The 16,981-nt window shown below is 42.2% G+C and overlaps 1 protein-coding gene across 2 annotated transcripts in view; it reads left to right on the top strand.

The window, feature by feature from the left end:
- ADGRL4 (adhesion G protein-coupled receptor L4) overlaps nucleotides 1–5,416 on the top strand; it is a 90,627-nt gene extending 85,211 nt beyond the window's left edge. For both annotated transcript variants that reach the window (XM_081868329.1, XM_081868328.1), the window contains exons 14-16: nucleotides 1,393–1,484; nucleotides 3,929–4,097; nucleotides 4,915–5,416. In XM_081868329.1, the coding sequence (XP_081724455.1) occupies nucleotides 1,393–1,484; nucleotides 3,929–4,097; nucleotides 4,915–4,977 (324 nt within the window). In that variant the 3' untranslated portion in view covers nucleotides 4,978–5,416. The remainder of the gene's footprint in view (nucleotides 1–1,392; nucleotides 1,485–3,928; nucleotides 4,098–4,914) is intronic.
- Nucleotides 5,417–16,981: the final 11,565 nt, after the last annotated feature.

The raw sequence follows: 16,981 nt of genomic DNA, 5'->3' as shown, positions 1-16,981 counted from the left end.
TAACTTTATTGAACAAACCTCACAGGTACCTAACCTAGCGCTTCCCTGCTACTTTCTAAGGAGCACTTCCTATGTGGGAGAGCTGCTTTCTTTCAAAGTGAAAAGCACCTGATCTCTAAGATATATTGGTATAAGATATTATATCGGATACTATATTACATTATGCTGGGTATTGCATACATTTGGACATTTTCTTTGCTTATTCCATGTGATATATGCACTCAACAAACATCAGTGAGGTTCACAGGTACATTTTTTGTGGCTCACAGCATTCACGTCAAAGAAGAAGTGAGCATCGCAGGCCCTGAATTCTTCTGGCTTAATTAAAAATCCAAGCCATGGAGGAATTCCTGGTTTACCCCCCTTCCCACCTGTTCCACCACACCCTTTGTCTCCCTTTGGTTTAGACTCTACCTACAAGTCTGAGTTGCCAGCAATGGTATCAGCAGCAATAATGACATTCCAGCCACAGGGAGAGAGAAGAAGGTATGGTCTCTCCCTACCTTCTCCAGAGCCTGGAGAAGGAGAAAAGGTCCTGGAGGCTTTGGGGAAATGTACTGCACCTGAGGGCCATCAGACCATTTTTCCTGGTGTGCCCTCTATATACTGCACCGGACAAGGGAAGGTGTAAGTTGTGGGCTTACTATATGCTGCTACTGTTGCCAACAGCAGAAAATGGGACAGGAGGATTGGGGGATCGAAGGGCTGGGTGGCTAGGAGAAAGAGGGCTTTGACCCAGAGATAAAGCAGGCTATTGCTCATTTTTGTGGTGGTAGCTCAGACAAAGCCATCGCTGCTCAGTAGTATCATTTGTGGTTGGCTCATATGTGGTTGGCTCTCTGATTTATGGTATACTGTTATTTGTTCCATGCCTCATTTCCATATTTTTCTGGCTTTTTCTTAGTCAAACAAATGCAAAGCTTAATACCAAGTCCATACTTTTTGCCAAAAGTACCTTTGAAATTCAAAACTTTTCACTTGTATCTTTTACACCCAAAGATTTTAACGCACCCTTGATGTTGCTAATGTTACTTAGTAGGAAACAGTGGGTTTGTATTTTCAAATTAAATATCTGTATAATGCCTAACCGAGAATACATATTCCATACATCTACTTTGGGGGAGAATTCTGATCCAGAACCTAAAGAGATTTGCCAATAAATTCAATAAACATTTGCAGACTGCTGTTAATTATACACTTGAAAGGATATAGAGTTACATTCGTCTTTGACCTAGGTTACTGTAGTACTCTTTGTTCTATTAAAAGGATCAGAATAGCCCTTTCCTTTCAACAGAAAGAAGGGGTTTGATTTGTTTGCTTTAAATATGAAATACAGATATAATTCCAATGTTCATCTTGTTAAACTGAATACATATATGTATATATTTCCAGGTTAATTTGATTGCTTTTGGTGTCATTATCTATAAAGTATTTCAACAAACAGCCATGCTAAAGCCAGAAGTTAGCTGCTATGAAAATATAAGGTAAATTTCAACTTTTACTCTCTTTAAAAAAACTAAAACCAGTTGATTTGAAAACAGCTACCCACTGATGTAATTCTATATTAACATCACTCCTGAAGGAAAGTCTACTTTACACTGCATCAAGGCTTTTTTCTTGCTGACAAAAGCCTATGACTGTACTTGTGCGTCCATTTACCTGTGAGTAAGCCCCACAGAACTCAACAAGATATGTAGCGGAACTTCCCCACCTTCTCCTCTCCCCCCACAACACCTAAATCTGTTCTGGGAATTCACAGGGCATGCAGAGTGTGTACAGGGAAAGGAGAGGGTGGGGAATATCTGCTGCTTAAAGTCCTTGCACCAGCTAAACTGTTTAGTTGGATGGCACCCTATTAAAATAGTTGGCCGTAAGGATGGATTGGTAAGGTTCCGGGGACTCTAAATTCTGCAGTTTTAAGAATCTGGGTCTTAAAACTGTGCTTCAAATAGAAATAGAAATCTCGTTAATGAATTAGGATTGCCATATGGTGGGGTGAGCGGCAGTTGTGGCAGGGCATGGCCGTCGCTGCCTCCGCAGGGTGGTTTGGCAGGGGTGATCGATGTCTCCCGGGCACAGGATGATGGGCCCAAGAGGGCGCAGCTACTCAGCCACCCTGCACCACAACTCACCTTTCCATACGATGTGATCCATTGCCCCACCACCACTGCTCTCGGCACTTCTTTGGTGCCTGGAGAAGACACCTCCTCACATATGCATGGCAGGGAAGCAGGCAGAACTTCCCCTGCAGGGCTGCCAGCAACCGCCCACCGCAGCCGCGGCGGATTCCCACACACAACCTGTCACCCCAAAGCGGCCAAAACCCTGACCATCACTGCCACAACCCTGCTAACGAATGCCTTTGTGGGGGGGGGGGGGCAAAGTTGTTGAGTTTTTAGGCTTGGGGGGGGATTTTAAAGAAAATCATCATACTTGTTGCCATATGTCCTTTACCCCCGATACATTTTGCTGGGGGAAAACTCCTAAGCCAAACTGGAGGCATAGTCCCAATTTACAGTGAAATCCTATGCATGCCAACACAGAAATAAGTTCTACTGAGTTCACAGAGACTTACTCCCCAGTAAGTGAGTATAGGATTGCAGTCAGGATGCCCATTTTTTCCACTAAGGGAGAGCTCAGAATTTGTTTCACTCTCCTATTCAAATCAATGGGGTTGAAAAAACACTTCTCTTCTGTCTGCTTGCTTTCTGGGTGATGCACTCTGTTGGTGGAGGAGAGGGAAATAGGGGGAGGGTTCAACAAACCTGCCTTTTCATTTGTTTGTCTCTCGGGGTTGTTTAATTATTATTTTGTGTGCTGCTATGATTTCCCGATCAACTCATTTTCTTTAAAACTGATTTATAGAGACCTTGAAAACCGTTTGTGCTGGCAAGGCTGGAGTGTGTGTGTGTGTGCTACAGGGACCACTGAAAACAACTTACTGTTTTTGTTGCTTAGAAACACTCCTGCAGTTTCAACTTGCTGCGTTAGATTTATAGTTAGGATTTAGCAATTGTTTGATTGATCACTTTTCTCCTGTTCCTCGCCCTATCAGCTTCACACAGTGCACTGCTTCTAATGAAGTCAAAAAATTATTCATTTTTCTGGAAGCAGCACCAAAAAAGAAAAAGAAAAAAAGGAGGGGGGAGAGAAAAGGCTTTCTTGTGGAAAGGAAGTCCAGCAACTGCTGGACTGAAAATGAAAAAGAAAAACTAATCAAGGAGCTCATTTGTGAGACAACATGGTGTAATTTGTCAGAGTCTATGAGCAGGGCTGGGTGTACTTAGACTACAGTGTGTTAACAAAAAAAGAGGGTGGGGGAATCAGAGGCAATTGATTTGTATGCTATTAGGACATCAGTATTCTGACCCTGCCACAATTTAAAGTTCCCTTGCATTGTAAAAGCGAAATCCTTTTAATATAAAGAGAAAGTCTGGTTTTACAGCCAGCACTATCTCCGAGGCTGAAACTGAGAAACAGCCAAAAGATCCCTTTGATGTCATGCACATGTGCTGACCTAAGAGCATACTATACATTTTTTCCAAGGTTTCTTAGGGGGTATACTTCATAACAGACATATGTTTTACCTTGGGGAATTACACTAACAGTAGATTTAAAATCAAATCATATGGCTCTGCAATACACCAGAGAAAACAGATTTGAAGATTAAGACAGGCAGTGTTTTTTAAAAACCGTCCACTTTTTACTCTTTCTTCTGCATTTTTTGTTGCTGTTGTTTTTTCCCCGTTTCGTTATGAGAGCAAGAGAATATCATTTCGGCAACAGCACCACAGCACACCCTAAAGGAGGAACCATGTAACTGCCATGCAGCGTTCAGGGATTTTTCAACTGCAAAAATCATTTCTTGCATATGGTGGGAAAGGGAAGGAGGGAGGGAGAGAATTCTAACTCTCTTGCTTCTACCTAGATCTTGTGCACGGGGGGCTCTTTCCCTCCTCTTCCTCCTTGGAGCGACGTGGATCTTTGGTGTGCTTCATGTCATCCAGGGATCAGTGGTCACTGCATACCTTTTTACAATCTTCAATGCATTTCAAGGACTGTTCATCTTCATATTTCTTTGTGTTTTGTCACGAAAAGTGAGTACTTCTTCTACCTAGAAATGCTTCATGTGGCACACCTGTGCCAAAGCCTCCCTTGAAATTTGTAAACTGAAAAGACCCCTCCTTTTTAAACACCCTTCTCATAAGTTTTCTGCCCCCCACCGTTTAACCTCAGAGATTGCTCTCGCACAGGAGTCATCCCAAAAGGTACAGGCATGGGAAAGCTCACCAGGTAGGGTATTTAAAGGGAAGTTAATTCAGCTGACCCCTTTTTTTACCCCAGCTCGGGGATTGTGCTGCCCCTTAGCAGAAGGCAGCATGGTGTGCTCTGTGTCTGAGAAGCATCAACAGAGAGAAAAGGGTAAAAGATTGTCAGAGGCAGAGAAGCTAGAAGATTTACATTACTGTCCTATCCATATTAGCTGGGCAGTCCCATTTATTTAAATGGGCTGCACTTAACAAGTAAGTGTATTAAGGATTGCAGCCGTAGATGAATAAAATAATTCGTGCACATACATAATTCACAATCATGTCCTAAGACTCTGAAATCTGATTTATGTCTCACAGATCTACAATTTAAGAAGCAATGCATTTCATATTGTACAGCAATAATCCTATGAAATAATTAAAGAGGTTTACTAACTATAGTCATCTGATTCTGGACTGAAGCCTTTATGTAAGATCCTGCAGTCTGCATTCTGAAAACCCCTTCAGCACCATCCCTAATCCTCTCTGAGGCCAAATTATGTAAAAACCTTTATAACAGAATAAGCCACACTCTCTGGAAGATGCTTAAAATACATATATTTACCTGTTAATAAGCCACTGTGTTCATTCCATCTTTTCATTTCAGATCCAGGATGAATACTCTAGGTTGTTCAGAAACGTCCCTTGCTGTTTTGGATGCTTAAGGTAAATTGATGGAAAGCTAAGATGAGCAGCACCGTGGAAGAAAGGAGAAAACGAGAGGCTTTAGAAAAATTGCTATATTGTGAAAGTATGAAATGAGCTACTGAGCTGTCATCTCTCTTAAATCAATTACTTTCTCTCCAGTATAGATATTGTACTTAAATGTGCATTCAGGCACACTATATTGTGTACAAACAGCATATCTATACAAGACAGACTGGTTTATTGTGTAACAAATAAGGCTTCTAAAGGAGCTCAGGACTCTTCAGGGCTAATGGTTGTAACTCAGAAGGGAGCAAGCCCAGTGTGCAAAGCTGTTTCTGAGAGTGGCTTTGCTATTAATGTCATACCTGCTGACTTGGAAATGAAAATAATTTAGCTTATTGCTGTTTAAAGAGAGTAAATTCCATTAGAGTGTTAATAAAAAGATTTTACTTTTATCAAAACTCAGTGTCCACTGTTGAAAACAGCTAGATTAAAAATAAGGTTTCTCTCTCTTTCTGTAGATATAATTGTGTGGTTCTGTGTGTGCATCAATGCCTCATTTACATGGAAACAATTAAGGGGCTTGCATCATGAAGGCGGTGCACACATTCCCATTTATTCCAGTTCCAGTGCACTCCCACCACTGCAGTTTGAAGCCGAGTACACAAGATGTTAGCCACAATCCCTACGTACCCCGTAGTATGCCACATTAACATTGTACTTAAGCTGAGGTGTGGGGCAGATGGTTTCATCAACCTGTGAACATAGCCCATCTAAGATAATGAAAACTCTTATCCTCAACCTCCTCTTAAGTAGAAGAAGAGGCCAAGGAGTCCCTAAGATGGTTGGATGGAATCTTGTAACCTCCTTCTGACAACTCCTGCAGCCAAGCTGGTGCCAAATGTATTGCTCTGCTTTCCTTTGGACTACATCAGCGAGGCTGAGAAGGGGTCTTGATGTCTGGGAACCCCTGCCTGCCAGGTTTACGTCCTGCTAACACAGCTGCTTGCCTTCAGTCCCGGAATCACATTCCATCAACTCTCGAGACAGATGGGCTTCTTCTCTGAAACGCTGGAGCATAACTGCTAGTTTGTGTAGACAATACTGAAGTTGATGGACCAATGGTCTGACTCAGTGTAACACAACTTCCTGTGTCTGAGCAAAGTATCTTGCATGAAACAATCAAATTTGATTCCAATAAGAGCTCTCCATGTCCAATTTAATCACTGACAGACTGATTTCAAGGAGTCAAAACTTATTTGAGATCTACAGATAGAGAGTCCTTCAGAAGCGCATAGTTCCTCCAGGAGGGTTTGGTAAAAAAAAACTAAATTTACAGGACCATTCAAATGGCAGGTGAACATAAATGCTTAGATTTAAGTATTAAACTCTCCGCCTATTCAGTGAAATGAATCCCTTCTATTAAATCTGTCAATAAGAGTGCTGCGATACCAGAGTGGCTGCTAATAATGTTGATGATGATAATGATAACAGATCAGTGTTCAGAAAAGAAAACTTAGCTCTACTAAAAGTAATTTGTCCCCTCCCCGTCCACCATTCCATTCTGTATTTGGAACTGACTTTCAAAGACTCTGCAGTTATGTAGGGGGCTAGCATTTAATTATGTTTACCATAAACAAAACACTGGAAATTTCAAGCAGCAAGTGTAGTGTTGCAGAACAGATGCCCTGTTACCACTGTCTGATATGAAGAACATACCCCCAACATTTCTCTGATGAAAATAGGGACATCCTGTTCCATATTAATAATAATTTTACTATTTATACCACACCCATTTGACTGGGTGGTCCCAGCCACTCTGGGCGGCTTCCAACATGTATAAAACATTTTTAAAAAAAACCTTCCCTATACAGGGCTGCTTTCAGATGACTCGGTGTCCCATCCAACATTTCTTTGATGAAAATAAGGACATCCTAAGGAAAAGCAGGACATTCCGGGATCAAATCAGAAACAGGGACAGCTTCTGAAAATTGCATGATTGAATGCTCCTCAATATAAAAACAAACAAACAAAACCACACATAGAAAAGGAGCATGTGGTGAGGAAATTAGGCTGGAACTCTTTTCTCCAAAAGAGTATTTTTATGATTATTATTAATGAGCAACATACAGTCCCCCCCCTACAGTGTGAAGTTGTGCAGTCTAATCACAGGTTTTCTATCTCAATGAGAACCACACCTTAAACACTGAATGCTGTTTTTTCTTGACTCTTCCATTTTCTGCTGAACAACCGCTTCCCATTGTGGCCATTCTAGCATTCAAACCACTTGGCAACAAGAGGATTATATTTATATTGTAATACTAATGTCAAATGTCAATTTTTGTTTTGTTTTTTGGGGGGTTGGGGGGTTGTTTTTTGCTTTAAAAACACCTCTGGACACACTAATTATTTACTCACCTTGTAGTAATTACTCCTACTTTCCAATTCCAAGAACCATATCTTCTATTAAACACATGTATTGTTTTTTCTTCACTGCACCTCACACATGGTCCTTCCCACACCCCCAAACTACACCACCATCCCTGGCAAAGCATGGGGAGCTCTTCAGGTGTCCCGAGGCCTTCCTTGACAGAGCCCTCCTTCTATGTAAGGGCATGTTATTTTTATGTAACATGCTAATTTGCTAACTTGATGAAGGGTTGAAATCCCTTCTAGATTTCATGGTTTCAAAGCCGCATAAAGAAATAATCAAGGGCCTAGGATTCTGTTACACAGTTCAGCAGGAAACCAAAACAATCCAGAAGGGAGTCAACCACTGTACAGTGGTACCTCGGGTTAAAAACTTAATTTGTTCTGGAGGTCTGTTCTTAACCTGAAACTGTTCTTAACCTGAAGCACCACTTTAGCTAATGGGGCCTCCCACTGCTGCTGCACCACTGGAGCACAATTTCTGTTCTCATCCTGAAGCAAAGTTTTTAACCAGAGGTAATATTTCTGGAGTCTGTAACCTGAAGCGTATGTAACCCAAGGTACCACTGTACCTCTGCTCAACCTGCTACACAAAGTCTGCAGTACTGTATATGCTTTCAGCTTGTATGCATGTAGGCTCTTTGTAAAGACTTGGATCAACATACTGAGGACAATGGAGGGTCTAGCGGGTAGGATAACAACCACTTCTCACATGTTCATTTTCCAAAGATTAGAGTTTCAGTTCTGAGCCAATAACACCAGCTGAGTTGGGGTTATTTAACCATTTTGGGGACAAAGGGAAATCCCTTGTGAAAATTGGGGAGAGATGGGATATTTGGCTAGTCTTTTGTTGTTGCTGTTGGTTTGAGCACCTAGCTTAGTCATCAATGGGTTGTATCCAATGCTAGTGCTATCCTCTTTGCTGTCATTCCCTGACAGCATTGACAGTAATGAGAAGGAGGAACTGCTTCCACTTGCCTCATCTACTGTTTGGACTTGCCTGAGCAAGCAGGATGAAAGAAAGCAAATGCACAGGATTCACAAGGTGTTGGCACGCTTCAGGAAGGCTCACCACTGTAGACATCTTGCCCCAAATCCCTACAGAACTTTGAGATGGCACGGCCTGTTCTGTACAGAAAGTTCCTGTGTGGTTAATTAATTATCAGCTATCCTAATTAATATATATATATGGCCTATGCGAACTTGTCCCACCTAATGTAAGCATTGCACAAGGTCCCGAATATACCGTATAAGAAATACGGAGAGCTGCAAATGCACACATCTGGGGGAGATAAAATGTTAACCAACCTGTCAACTGCTAGACTTTTAGATTAGATCTACGTTAAGTCAAGACATAGCCACAGCCTGGGCCTGTCTGGAAAAGCTATTTATAAACAAAATGAATAGAAGGGGAAGCATAACATGTTCAGTACATTGACACTCTATTTTGCCTTGGCTAAAGTGTCAGATGCCAGCATAATAAAGTTGTTCGCAACATTCGGCTTTCTTCATGTTTCTCTGCCAAAAGGATATAAGCCACGCTGGTCTTATTTAGTCACTTACTGTAGCAGACTTCACCTAATCCACCTTGTACAAAACAATTTAGCCGTGGTAAAGTTACACACTCAATTTTCTAGTGAAATACAATGCTATCTCTTTCGAGAAGAGTATGCTCTATTCTGCTTCTAATCCAGTGATAATTCTTAGGAGCAGGAAATGTTTCGCGTAGCTTTCGAGTAATAAGAAATATGCACTATGGGGAATCAGGTGCACCTCCAAGCCGGCAAGAGCTGTTGAAATCAATTAGGGATGTCGCCAACACTGATTATTCCCGGCTTGAAAATATGGACCATGTCACTTTCAATGCATGCCTAAAGTGCAAGCCGGGCCCAATGGCCACAAAATTCTTTTTCATCTTTGCTTTAATTTGGAGAAGAATGCAACTCCTTTGGTCTTCCCTTCCTTCCATCCACACATGATCCTTCCAGATCCTCCCCTTCCAGAAGGGAGGTCTTTTCACTTTTCTTATGCACTGGGCCTAAGGTAAGGTTACTAGATTTTTTTCAATAAATCCAGGGACACTTTTCAACTTCAATGGATTTTGCATGGGGACTGATCTGTAAATCCCAGGACTATCCCCGGGAAACTGGGACGTCTGGTAACCTTAGCCTAAGGTAGACCTGTAAAATGAAATTTTCTGCAAGGGTTCCTGATATTAGCCAAATCAGGTTTTGCCTTGCATGCTTTTGGGCACAGTACAATATCCAAAGCTTTTTTTTCCAGGCAGAATTCACCAGAACTCAGTTCCAGCACCTCTCAGGCAGGTGCCATTGCCGTTATAAGAGAACAAGGGAGGTGTTCGTGGTGGGTTCCGGCACCTCTTTTTCTAGAAAAATAGTACTGTGGTGGTATTCAACTAAGCTTTACTCAGAAATGACCTGTTGAAATTAATGGCCCTATTGAGGTCATATGCATTAATTTGAATGGGTCTAATGTGAATGAGTAAAGCTTAATACCATCCTTGGGCACTAAAATTGGGGGAGAGATTGAAAATTTAAATTATTAGTAATGATTTAATAGCCAGTGTTTTTTAAAAAAATGAAAATGCATGAAACACACCTAATAGTAAAAACCCTAAATATCTACTCTTCATGAGACAAATATACTTTATTCATTCATTTATATCCTACCTTTCATAATACAGTGGTACCTCTGGATGCGAACGGGATCCATTCTGGAGCCCCGTTCGCATCCTGAAGTGAACACAACCCATGTCTGAGTGTGCGCAGGTTACGATTTGCCGCTTCCATGCATGCATGTGACTTCATTTTGAGCGTCTACGCATGTGTGAGCGGCGTTCCGTTACTTCCGGGTTGCCATGGAGCGTAACCTGAAAACGCTCAACCCAAAGCTACTTCAACCCAAGGTATGACTGTACAGTGGTACCTTGGGTTACAAACACTTCAGGTTACAGAATCCGCTAACCCAGAAATAGTACCTCAGGTTAAGAACTTTGCTTGAGGATGAGAACAGAAATCGTGTGGCAGCAGCGGGAGGCCCCATTAGCTAAAGTGGTGCTTCAGGTTAAGAACAGTTTCAGGTTAAGAACAGACCTCCGGAAAGAATTAAGTACTTAACCCAAAGTAGCACTGCATTCCTATGATGTTTTGTGAAGCCTATTTACTTTCAAAGAAGTGAGTGCAGAAATATTTTTTATGGTAAAAGGAAGAGCTACCCTTAAAAACAAAATCAATGGGAGCTCTGGTCTCAGGTGCTCAATAGTCCCCAACCCCCTTTCTTCCAACACTTCAATTAAATACCAGGGTAAGATGTGTGATGAGGCAATAAATGAGGCATTTTTGAAATCAAGAGGTCCAAGCAGCTGGTGAGGCTGCAAAGTTTTGAATCAATGTAAGAAAAGCACTCATCCAATCCACAACCACTTGGTAATAATACCTTAAATTCAGTCTAAAGAAATTCTAAAGCATCATTCAAAAGAGGTTGAAAATAGAAGCCTCTTTCATGGGTGAATATAACTTTTTAGGAAATTGGATGAAAGGTTTTGGCTAAGCACAAGTTTATTTGCAATCACATCACAAAATTTAAAGTGAGGGTGCCAACACAGATTCTGGTAGCTATCCCTCACGGAATTCTGATAATCTGAATTAAATTTTTTTTTTAAAGACCAGCTTCTAGCTTCCACATGGGCAGGCTGTGCAAAATGCTTTTAAACTAGAAAATATCCCTTAGCCAGAGTGTAGGACCTTTGCTCTGCATGGATCCTCGTTCCTTCCCCTGCCTTCTGTTCTCTATTCCCGCTGTCCCTAAACACTGTTGTTAACATTCACAGAGATTTAAATGCATGCTAATTCCATGATGCAAAGTTTAATAGCGCAATGTAACTTGAATTTTCCAAGTCACAAAATGAAGTTAACCTAACAGGAATTGCTGGGTCGTATCGTGCTTTGAAAAAGTAATGTTGACCTTTCCCTCCACAGATGCTGTGCGATGCACCCTTTGTCCCACTTCCCAAGAAAAAAGGCATGACACATTGTTGGCCACAGGAAAAGTCATGGTTAGACTCTAAGTCAGGGGTAGTCAACCTGTTTATGCCTACCGTTCACTAATGCATCTTTCTTGATGGTAAAATTTCCTTACTGCCCACCAGTGCTCGATGGAAGGAGAATTCAGTTTGTGCCCTAGAACCCCCTACGGCCCACCTAGAATCCTGAAATGCCCACTAGTGGGCAGTAGGGACCAGGTTGACAACCCCTCCTCTAGGTGCTTCTTCATGGGGATAGCTCCTTTCCTGATCATTACAGTGCAGGTAGGGGACCGAAGTAGGCTAGGGATACTGGTGAGTCCCAAATTCTGCTATCCTAACCCTGCTTGGGAGGTGGGTGGTGCTGTGGTCTAAACCACCGAACCTAGGGCTTGCCGATCAGAAAGTCGGCGGTTCGAATCCCCATGACGGGGTGAACTCCCATTGCTCAGTCCCTGCTCCTGCGAACCTAGCAGTTCAAAAGCACGAAGAGCAAGTAGATAAATAGGTACCACTCCAGCGGGAAGGTAAACGGCGTTTCCGTGCACTGCTCTGGTTTGCCAGAAGCGGCTTACTCATGCTGGCCACATACTACGCCAGTTCCCTCAACCAATAAAGCGAGATGAGCGCCACAACCCCAGAGTTGTCCGCAACTGGACCTAACGGTCAGGGGTCCCTTTACCTAACCCTGCTTACCTTTCAGTCTCACTGAATTCAATAGGAATTACTTGTGAGTAGATATGCTTAAGACTGTGCTGTAAAGTATTGTGGAAAAGAGAGCATTACCCAAATCGGTGCAAGGAAAAGAGGGATGGCTACTTCACTTAGGCAATGGCTGCCTTGCTGATCTCAAAGACTGCATAAGCATAGGCTCTCTCTGTGCAATCAAAGTCCAGGCATTGCAGATGGGCTTTGTTCCAGCCATGGGAACAAGGTCAGGAGCAAAGCCTGAGGATAGGGTCCCACTTCTCCACACAACATATTAACACTATGTCTCCCTCAATCAAGGGCTCATTAAGTCACATTCTAACTAGCTTTAATTCCTACACACACACACACACACACACACACACCCCTAGTGTCTTGGTGAGGGGGCTGGGATCTGGAATTATATCCAAAATCAAAGACTGCAGCATTATCTCATTTAGAAACACATGGTCTTTATTTGCACATGACAACACAAAAAGAAAAGCACTGGTGGTAGTGGAGGAAAGCAGATTTATGAATTATTGGGGAAATGAGAGATGCATTACATGATTGCAGTTTGAAGGGATATCTCCCCTGAAGCTAAGCAAAATTGAAAAGGCATAGGACTGGAGCTTAAAAGAAACTCCAGTGATATCACATATTCTACCTTTTTAATAGATGATTTGTATGCAACACTTCCAAGAGAGATGAGGGTATTAGAAGCTACTGAATCGGACACAATTGCCTTGTAGACACAGCATGAAAATATTTTGCAATAATGGTGAAAGTCTATGAGCCTAGATTCCAGCAAGCTGTCTTCAAAGCCACCATCTTTGCAAAGCTTTGGACTAACTAGATCTTCAACACATCTTCTAGTTGAGACCTTTGACCCCATTCCCTTTGCCACTGATTTATGAATATCATCAACAAAATGTTGGTTTGAGTTGCCATCCTTTGAGACATAAATAGCACATGGATTCACTACTGTATGGCTAGTGACTTTGTGGTGGAGAAACTAGCATGATTTTTAAGACTTGATCCTATTATCTGCTATGCCAGTTGTTAAGGTACTGGAGTTGGCATAACAAAAATGATCTGTGGTTTTCGAATGTTATTGCTGCAAGCCAACACAAGACACCACCACCAAGGGATTCGGGTGGATAAGGACAGTTCCAGATTTACATATGGTCTTAGCAAACTGCAGTCCATGGTCTCATAATCTTGGGGGAGGGGTTTTTTGGCCTCTTGCAATTTGTTTTTTTTAACAGGCAGGTTATACTATCTAGGCCCAGTTGGTTAGTAACAGTAAAAAAGAGAACAAGGTTTTGTTTCTCATTATCAGATGCTATTAAGTTTGGGCCTCCCAAATTCTCCTAGCTCAGGCCCTCCTAGCTTTAATCTGGGCCTGGGTTGGGCCATAGAGCTAAGGGAAAGCTGTAGCGGTGCAGCTCCTGATAACCACCCACTCATATAATGTACTTAGTGCTATTTCAATCTGCACCAGTTCAAATCTAAATGCAAAACACAGAGCGACAAACTTCATGTTGTCATTTTTTCGAGGGGAAATAGTGACGAAACTGATAACCACCTTGCTACTTCTTCACAATTCTATATGCAAAATGAAACTCCATAAAGAACAATATAGTCATGGTGTTTTTGCTTTCCAGTTTTTAAAACTCATAACATAATAATATTTTTCCCTCATTTGCCAAATCTGTTTTGTGGCATTGCCTCGATCGTCAATTCTGTTGCAAAATTCTTATAAACAGTTTGAAGTAGGTTTAAAAGCAGAGGAAGTTATAGGAAAGGGTAATTTGGTTTCCTTCATTCTGTTGAAGTTCCTTGTTTCAGTATTAAAAGAAAGACTTTGTAATTCTTTACCGCTGTCTCATGATAACTAGCAATTTAGTTTACTGGGATTTCACCATGACTAACGTTATTGGACCTAAAAGCCAAATTACAGCTCCCACATCTGTCATTTATCACGGCAGCAAATCTTCAGAGAATTCTGAAGGCCATCTGGAACCACGGTAACCATAGTCTCTGGAGACAAGTGTCCTATTAGAGCTGATGATAAAGCTAACTAGAAGGGAGCCTCTGCATCAGAACCTCTGTAAATGAAGGATTTTATTTCAAGTAACGTATCTTTTCCTTCACTGAGTTTCTGCTTTTAAAATCATGACTTACTAAAATATTATAAGCATAATGATTGAATCATAGAATCATTGGGTGGGATAGGATCTTTCATATACCTTCTGGCTTCAGTGGACCACGACACTAAGCCAGCAAAAAGGAAATATTGATGTAGCAATACCTTTGTACTGACAGGAGACTACCACTGGCATGGCTGAGGAAAAGTAGATGTTCTACAGAAAGTTTACTCAGAAGTCAGCCCCACCCCTAACAGCAACATAATGGTAAACAGGTGGGTGTATGCAGTGGCATACTGTGGGTTGCCAGCATCCGGGGCAGCTCTGAGGGAGGGAAACAGATGGAATACGCATGTACATTCAACTGCCTTAGGTGTCTGCATCAGCCAGGGCATTACAGCTGCAGAGATAAGAAAGGAAAATTCATTCCATTGTCTGGCGCACTCACTTCCTAATTCGTGTGGAGAAGCTGTTTTCAACGGACCCTGGTGACTGAAGTGTGCAGCTGTACTGAGGCAACACCAGGTGTTGAAATTTTGTGCCCCTAACAAATTTTGCACCTGGGGCAACTGCCCCGTTGCCACACCACGCCATGCCACGCCATGCCACTGGGTGTATGTTAATATATTTCCAAATAAATCAGTGGAGACCCCCCTGGTTGAACCTCTCCCAAATCTTCCCTTTCTGCCACACAGGCACAACAGAGGATATGATTGTGATTTACTGTGCACTCGATTGTGGCACTCCAGTAAGGGTATACATAAGAACCATCCAACAGAAACAGTCACACAGTTGTAGCTGTGTGATAGCAGTCACACTGATCACTACTGCAGTCACTCCAACCTGCATATGGATGACGCAATCCTACACTGCGCAGGGTCCAAGTCTAGACTAGGAGTGCTTAAGTGAGCACAAGGATGATAGGTGCCTGAGTACTCTGCTAGAAGGGAATGCTTTCCACAAGTGTCAAAACACCAAAAAGTGACAAAGACAAAAGAAAACGAAAGGTAGATGAATAATGATTGAGTTTTCAGAACCCGATTATGAAATCAAGTGAATTCTGATTAATTTTGACAAGGGTAGCCTGCATCAGCTGAATGAGGCAGCTCTGCCATTACCTCAAGGCAGATCTCGTCTCAAGCAATAACCCCTGGCAGGTCTATTGTTCTCCACAACTTGCTCCCTAATGTCCTGTGCTCCTCTGGAAAAATCACCTTCTAAATTGAGAAATCATGCCTTAAGGCTCCTTCCTGCCTAGAAATTCCCCAGGAGTGTTGCTTCAGCTGAATGTTGATTTTTACCCTCCGTTGCTATCTCAGGAAGAGATTACTGGACATTTCAGGTAACTTACTCTCATTTATCAGGATCCCGATGGCTAGGAAGATAAGGTTTTTACTTTGTCTTTAAATTTTAAACCCAATTTGAGCGTAAAAGAGGTGATTGTCACATTACCAACTAGGGTCCCAAAGAGACATCATTTCACTCCAGAGGAACTCTCTGGTGGTCTTCCTCCTCCTTCATCACTTTCTGTTGGCTAAAGAGGTGCCACACCAAACCCCAGCCTCATAGAAATGGCAAGTACAAAACAGGTTTAAAGACTCTCACAAGGCAAATCTTTTAAAATGTAGTATAAACACCGACAACAGGGAAACACTGGCCTGCGAGCGTTCCAATTGGAGAACAGCCTTTGCCAAAGGTGTCATGGACTTTGCAGACACTCAAACTCAGGATGAAAGGGAGAAACGTGCTAAGAGGAAGGCACACTGGGCAAACTCTCATTGTGATCAACTCCCGTCGGGAGTCCCCACTGTGGAAGGACATGTGGATCCAGAATTGGCCTCCACAGTCACTTACGGACTCACTGTTAAAACCACATTTATGGAAGACAATCTTACTCAGCTGCAAGTGATTGCCAAAGAAGAAGAACGAAGAAGAGTATAGGAACATGACTGTTATGTTGAATTAGCCTGGTGTAGCAATAACCCAGCATACAGACACAATGGGATCCTCCTCTCTGAGTGCACCACTGGAGCAATAAAAGAAAACTGAATGTAGGTCTTTATCCACAGTAGTTGAAAGGACACTGCCTGTCTATTGTTTTGGGAAAGGCAGGGGCGTTGTGCTTCAAAGATCAATTCTCACAGCAGACGAGTGCTGGATGCCTCTGTTTAGTTATTAGCTTTTAGATGTTTTGGCTTGGCACTAGCAAAATCTATTCTTGTAAGAAAGATATGTCTCTATTACATATTTGTTTAAATGAGTTCAAAAGTTCTTTGCTTCCTGATGTCCCCCCCCCTTTTGTCTTATGTCAATCGGTGGCAATTTTCTAGCATCAGCCTCACTATCTTATCGTCAGATTTACACTGTCTGGTTCCCCAGTGCCTTTATCATCAGATCACAGTCAACTGAAACATGAAATGGAAGTGGTGGATGTTGGGTCATATAAGATACAATGGAGGGTTAGACAGGAACAATTTGAGAGCAGGCAGGCAGTCCAGAGCTCTATCAGGTAGTTACATAATAAAACAAAGAGAAGCAAACCTATTATCTAGGCTACCTAACTATTCTTCTTTGACACTAGTTCAACATGCTTGCCATATATACTTGGATTAAGGGCTTTGTTTCAGCCAGAACTCATCAGAACACAGTTCTGGCACCTCTCAGGTGGGCGCCATTGCCATTCTAAAAGAACGGGGGAGGGGTTCATGGGGAGTTCC

Source organism: Podarcis erhardii, assembly GCF_964252035.2.
Source record: "Podarcis erhardii genome assembly, chromosome: 6".
Lineage (NCBI taxonomy): Eukaryota > Metazoa > Chordata > Lepidosauria > Squamata > Lacertidae > Podarcis > Podarcis erhardii.
Note: the sequence above shows the minus strand (reverse complement) of the source record. Positions and strands in the feature narration are given on the sequence as shown.